The sequence below is a fragment of the Epinephelus moara genome, chromosome 12 (genome assembly GCF_006386435.1).
Source record: "Epinephelus moara isolate mb chromosome 12, YSFRI_EMoa_1.0, whole genome shotgun sequence".
Lineage (NCBI taxonomy): Eukaryota > Metazoa > Chordata > Actinopteri > Perciformes > Serranidae > Epinephelus > Epinephelus moara.
This window is the reverse complement of record NC_065517.1, coordinates 24,478,916-24,486,075: the sequence shown is the minus strand read 5'-3', so window position 1 is coordinate 24,486,075 and position 7,160 is coordinate 24,478,916. Positions and strand designations below refer to the sequence as shown.

The 7,160-nt window shown below is 40.9% G+C and overlaps 1 protein-coding gene across 2 annotated transcripts in view; it reads right to left on the bottom strand.

The window, feature by feature from the left end:
• Positions 1 to 7,160, bottom strand: part of otofa (otoferlin a) — a 129,902-nt gene that overhangs the window by 49,214 nt on the left and 73,528 nt on the right. For both annotated transcript variants that reach the window (XM_050058906.1, XM_050058907.1), the window contains exons 6-7: positions 4,050 to 4,120; positions 1,616 to 1,742 (exon numbers count right to left, since the gene is read on the bottom strand). In XM_050058906.1, coding sequence (XP_049914863.1) covers positions 1,616 to 1,742; positions 4,050 to 4,120 — 198 coding nt within the window. The remainder of the gene's footprint in view (positions 1 to 1,615; positions 1,743 to 4,049; positions 4,121 to 7,160) is intronic.

Below are 7,160 nucleotides of genomic sequence, written 5' to 3'. Positions count from 1 at the left end.
ATCTGTATGCTCCGGCTCAAACAGGTATGGCTCTGGGTCTGTGTCCGCTACAAGAAACTCTTCAAAATCTCGTTCAAAGTCGTCCATTGCAGCTGCTATAGTCCGGAGATATTGCTAGGCTAAATAAACAGCTGAGCTCTGTTTACCGGCTACGCTTACAGTCAGTGTGCGGGCTGGAGATTGGCGGAGCAGAGAGGGGAGGGGGGTCCCCACTCAGTATGGTAAACGAGTATGTGCGTAAAGTTATGAAGTGTGTCTGTTATGCTAGAAGAGTCAGAGTTTGGGATGGAGTGGAGTGTTACCGGAGTTTCTGGAGTGCTCAAATAAACGGGCCTTTTTCCCGAACGCTCCTCTGGTCTCCTGCTCGTGAGGGATTCATTACAATATCGTAACATGGCTTAGATTTCTACATAAACATTCACCTCGTCGCTAGATAGACCTACTCCTGAAAAAGTCGTGCGCAAGGCTTTTTGTCCCTACGAGGCCACCGTCATTTACCCAACGGGAGGGGTGAGCGAGTGAGCCCTGCAATCTAGAATTTGGCCACTGATGTCACTGTTTTCAACCCATTTTACACACTGGCCCTTTAAATGTGTCTAACACCAAGGATATGATCGTTGTCTCTAGGAAGTCGGCACCCTACCCAAAACTGACATAGGGGAATGAAACTGACTTAGTGGAAAATCACAAGTATACAACAACAAGTTGAGCTTCCAACCAAATGCAGATGCAATTTCTAAGACGGTCCAACAACATCTGTAACTCTTGAGAAATTTTGTTTTAATGTGTGCACTCAAACGATACCTCTGTGTTACAGACGTTTCATTGAGTCTGTTCTGTGCTTCTGTATTGTGGCTTGGTTTGGGAACCTGAATCTGGTCAATAAGAACAGGCCTGGTCAGCTTGTCCAAGTGGCCAGCAACGTTATTGAGGTGTGTCAGCAGCTGCAGCTGTCTGACCTCTACTAAAGGCAGGTACTAAGGAGGGCCCAGGACATAGTGAACTGGCCGGATGATCCCCTGCAGAGGGAGTTGAAGCTCCTGCCTACAGGCTGTGGATACAGAGTTCTTGCTCAGAGGACAAAAAGATACTGTCTGTTTGGTTTGCACAGCAGTTAGTAGCCTGAATTTGCATGTGATCTAGACACATAAGCACTGTTTGTATTCAGCATTCAGCTGTTTCCTGCACTGTCTTTGAAGTTATCTCGGATTTGTACGCATTTGTACTGCTTGTCGTTATAATCTGTCTAGCATGTTGCATTACGTGGATATAATGAATCTGTTTGTATACCTGGCTGCAACAAATTCCCATGGTGGAATGATAAAGTTTGCCCTAACTTCATTTTAAGTTTGAACCTCAAACTGTGAATGCTCTCATTTTTCCATCTTCCCAGGCTGAATAATTTTCTCAGAAATACATGCCAATAAAAGGCATCACTGTGCAACCAGCATCAAATTATCCTGCAGCATCAGCAGTTTGAGATGTACAGAAATGACTGGGGTCGTTAAGGATGTGTGTATCTGAGTGTGCTTCTCTACTATGTGTGTGTATTTGAGTGTGCTTCTCTACTATGTGTGTGTGTATGCGTGTCTCAGTGAATGAACAAAAATGAGACCTCTTGTTGGAGACATTGGTGGTGACGGCAGTGACAGAGGCCAGAGAGATGGTGTCTGGGTCCATTGCTCCAGCAATTCGCCTCGCCTTCCTGTCCATGTCCTCCATGTCCAGGATCGCTGGCTCATCTGGACAACAATATGACAATGGTAACATTAACAGAATCATCAAATAATGTATTCTTGGCAGGACCACATCAGTTACTACTACTGAGGACACTGAGGTCATGTCTTCTCTACCTTCTGTAAACTTTAGGTAGGGTTTATATTCTACAATTCACTACATCACTTTGTGGATATCTAAGCTGATTTCCATCATTTTTCCCTTTTATGTATTTAAAGAGGACCTACTATGCTCATTTTCAGCCTCATACTTGTACTCTGAGTTTCTACTAGGACACGTTTACATTCTTTAATGATCAAAAAGAAATTACTTTTCCTCATACTGTCTGTGTTGCAACATCTGCATTCATACTCTGTCCGAGATGCTCCCATTAAGCCCCCACTCCAAAAAAAAGCCCAGTCTGCTCTGATTGGTCAGCGTTTCCAGGTATTTCTTATCTCAGCATCTCTGCACTGTTATTGCAGCTGGGGAATGACTGTAGTGGAGTATAGAGGTACTTTCTACCTTAAAAAATCGACAACTCTAAACCAAAACTTAAAAATCGGACTTGTTCCAGCAGGAATATGATCCGATATTGGCAACCAAGATTACAGGTTTCCCCCGACGTTAGCATGTAGCTTCATGCAGCAGTGTTGGCTATGTCATGTAAAGGCTTGCAGGAGTGTGCCTGGAGCAGATGGCCATATAATCCAGCACACATGGGTTTGTAAACAGAGTATTCACAACAGTCTCAAGCCTGACGTGTTTGCTCACAGGGATAACTTTTGTTTATGTTTACTAGGACTTAAGACAAATAGCTCGTGCATCCTCACTGTAACCCTATATGTGAAAAAACAAAATACGAAAAAGCATAATAGGTCCACTTTAATGTACACTTCTTTTAGGCCTATACATTAACAAATTATTCAGCAATTCCCTACCAGAATTTTATTCCTGGCAGTGAGACAAAGGCTTGACGTAGAGTTTAAATGTTAGGAAAAAAATAAAGAAAATACAGACAACATAGTTGCGTGTTATCAGTTAATGAGATGTTTAAAACCCCCCAAATTAAAAACAGTTTTTAATTTATCACTTCTGTCTGGGACACATTCTGTCACAGAGTGGGGCTCAGGCTCATGACCTCAGGATTTCCTGGCTATGGCCTTAAACAGTAAATATAAATGATCTAATCATTCAAAGTGTACAGGAACACAAGTACCTGGGCACTATCACTAATAGCTAACTGACACTGACAGCTGACACCAATGCTAGGGCTCAACAACATCTCAACTTTTTAAGGAAACTTATACGTTTTACTGTGGACAGAATCCTGTTATTGTTTTACAAGGCCTTCACTGAGAGTATATTAATCTTTTGTACTCATTGTTGCAGGGGAGTGTTGTGTTTACAAAACAAGAACAAATTGAACAGGGTTGTTAAAAGTGGGTGGCAAGATGACAGGGGAACCAATGTGCAGTTGTGACTTAAAGGACAGACCAGTACACCATAAATCTAACTAATAAGATCATAGCGGATCCACTGCATCCTCTATGGTCTGAATATGCACTCTTGCTTTCAGGGCGAAGGTGTAGCACACCCAGGATGCAAACTAAAAGATCATTTGTCCCACGCAGCATTCATCTGCTAAACAAGCTCTGATCACATAATCTGGAATTGGCACTTCTTGAACTTAATGTCCTTTATTGATTTTCCAATAATGCTTTTTATGACATTTTATGATGCTTATGTTTTATGTGATATGTTGCTGTTGATGTGGTTTTTTATGTCTATCTATATTTTTATGCTCAGTTACACAAAGCAAATTCTTCTTAAGGCAATAAAGGTTTCATTTCATTCATTCAATCATTCAAATAGTTCTACATGAACCATATGATTAATAATAACTTGAGAAATGGGCTACAACATGTATTTTCCTTTCAGCTAACTTACAAGATTTGGATACAAATTGCCGAGTTTACAAAATTGGTGGCACTGTGATGCAGTGGTTAGTGGTGTTGCCTCACAGCAATAGGGTTCCTGGTTTGAACCCAGGGTGGTGGTTTTTCTCCGAGTACTCCGGCTTCCTCCCACAGTCTAAAGACATGTGTGCTAGGTTAATTGTGACTCTAAATTGCACATAGGTGTGAATGTGAGCGTGAATAGTTGTCTGTCTCTATGTGTTAGCACTGCGGTAGTCTGGGGCTGTCCTTACCAGGGTGTGCCCCACCTCTCGCCCAATGTTCCCCTGACGCCCAAAAGGATAAGCGGTTATGGAAAATGAATGGACAAAATGTTTAAACAGGGCTTGTCTTCTGTCTTGTGTGTTGTTTTACCTCTCTTGTGATCGTCCTTTGAGCTCTTGATCTTGCCGAGCTTCATGGCTGAGAAAACTCCCTTCCCTGCTCTGGTGAAGGAGAAAGAGAAGGCAGAAGGGAGGAGAAAGGAGAGAGAACTTACTTTACATATCATGAAAGTGAACTTCTTCAAACTCAGACCCACAGGGGAAAGTGATTAACGTGAGGTACTGAACTTGACTTGACTGAACTTGTCAGAAAACCCCACGGGCCATTAGTGGACACAATCAAAATGCAACCCAACACTACAAGGTATATCATAGCCATCTTTGTAACTCGGCTAGACATTTAATTCCAGTGGATCCAACCCCCTCCACCCCCCTTCATCAGCGCCACCAATTCTCCAGACCCTCAATCACAAAACAAGAGTATCCGGTGTCTCCACATTGATAATATCTGGATCACATGTCACCACAACAACAAAGCGCTTGTGATGTCATCAGCGGGACGACAAATGAGGGGCCTTAATAATTAAAAATGAGTGTGACCGTCCAATTTGCTGCGGATATGGATACATGTCAGGACATTAATGAATAGGAAGGTTTTCCTTTTGTTTCCTCAAACATTCAGAGCCGAGTGTATCAGAGTTCAACTTCTGCTTTGATCTTTCCCCCTGTTATTCTAGAGGCAACCTTCAACCTCATTTCATGGAATATAGAAAACTGGATGGTTTTACATCTCAATTGAGTGCCAAGAGTGATTTGAAAGTAAAAGCCTGGAGGCATGTGAATGGGAAAATAAAAGTCAAGACAGACAGAGGAGTCACTCATCAAAAAGCTTTTTGAGTCAAATCAAATCAAAGCTTTTCACACTTGAAATGTGCTCCTTGGACTCTCTCTCTCTCGCCTGTGTCATGTCTACAGTATAAAGCACTCTGACCAGTGTATTTCCAGCTGATCTACAAGCTAACTGAACAGGAATTATAAATACCTTTAAATGTAACATCGGTTAATTGTAGCTGAAATGCTAATTAGACAATTAATTAGACAATCTACAAAGAAATCTAAAGCAATTCAAAAAGTAACCTTGGCCTGTGACATTTTATAGACTAGATAATTAAATCAAGTAATTGGAAAAAACATTTATTGATAATTAGATTACCGTGTGTTGCAGCCCTGGTTAATCACAAAACCAGAGGCTCCGGTAATGCAGTCCACCTCCTTGTCTCATTAATGCTATGATTCAACGGTGAGCGGCCGAAACTAAAAAACACACACACCCACACACAAAATGTGTTTCATACATACCACATGAAAGACACTACTGATCCTACTCAACTCCACAGAGAGGTCAGATCACCATAAACCTGCCCCCAACAAAATTCATCCAAGAGCTTCTTTCTATTTTCAACTATATTTCCATATTCTTCACCTGTCAGGTGCAGATCCTCCAGACCAACCAGGCAAGATAACAGTTGGACCAGATGAGTGGATGATGCAGGAGAGAGGAGGGGAGGGAGAGAGAAAGAAAGAGGTGGAGGTGCATGGCTGGAGATACAGAGAGAGGAGGAGGAAAAGGGGGAAGGATAGAGGGGGTTGGGCTCTGATCATCACCAAAGAAGACTGTTGCTGAGGTGCATACGGAGAGCCTCATGAGTTTATGAAATGATGTGAATGCCATGTTATATTGTACTTTAAGACTGAGACGAGACAACACTTGAACATGTTTGATCAACTAGTTAAAAAATGCGAATCTCAGTGACACCATGTGTTTGGCCATATGCAAACGCAGGGAGTAAAACTGACAGAATGACCTTTAAATCAGATCAGCTAGGAAAAAACACCTTTCACAGCAAAAAGGAAATGTTAATATCTTAAAGGCCATCCACACCAAGAACTATAATAATGATGTTAAGCATCCACGCTGATGAACGATAATGTTTATTATACAGTGGCACCTAGCACGCGCTACACACTCCAGCTGTGACACCCTGTACATTCAGATGGATTCTGATTGGCTGTCAATGTTTCTGTTGTTCATCACAACACTCTGAAAGTGATCCAAATACTATTGTTCGCCACTGTTGGTGTCTTTATAGTCGTGTGGATTCATGCTGTCACCCACTTCGGTTGAAAGGATATTTTTATTATTAGTGTTACGGCTATCATTCTTTACTCTGCTGCAGCCAAACAAACAAACAAACATTTGTCTCTTTACTACTGTACTTATGTCAAAATTGTACTGAACATTCCTTGGAGGGTTACCTTAATATTAACATGACAACTACATGTCTAACACTAACCCTAACCTTACCTATCCTTAATTTCACACCTTGTTTTAGAGCCTATAACAAAGTGAATGCCAGTCTTGCCTGTTCAATATGGCGGTGATGACATATTGCAACAATGAGCTGAAGCACTCAATGCAACATTGGTATGTGACAAAGTGACAAAGCAGCATTCCAAGTAAGTTATTAATAACTTTCAGAAATACAGCATGCAATAGTCCACCTTCTCTTTCCCTCTCTCTGTCTATCTCTCTCTCTCAAACACACACACAGCGGTTCTGCAGTGCTTAGTCATTTGCAGGGCTTGATGCTAACGTTTTTCCCAAGGAGCACATGTGCTCTAAGTTGAAAAAGTAAGGAGCGCACAAAGAACTTTAGGGGCACAATGTAAATTGATCAAATAATGTGTTTTCCGTAATAAACGTGATGCAAATAGACATTTACAAGCAAAATTATTTAATGAATTTTAAATAATTTTGCTTGTAAATGAAAAAAAAAATATTGAATGAATTTGTATACAAAATGTACAGAAAGGTAAAATCATCAAGTTTTGAAAAAGTATTGCAATTTAATTTTGTTTTTGATGCCGTCTTATATATATTATCTTTGCAATATGATTATCTTATATAATGTTCAGTGTTCGGGGGGGGGGGGGAGTGAGAGACATCCCGCAATTGGGACCCATGGTATAATACCAGTGAAAGTATCATGGTTCTGAGGCAGATGTGCCTTTTGTCATTTATAAAAAGATAAATCTCTTTTCTATAATACATCAATGATATTTCAATGGAATAAATTACTTACTGACTTATTCATACTTCAAAAACAGCATCAATAAGTGATTAACATAGGGGGGATCAAAA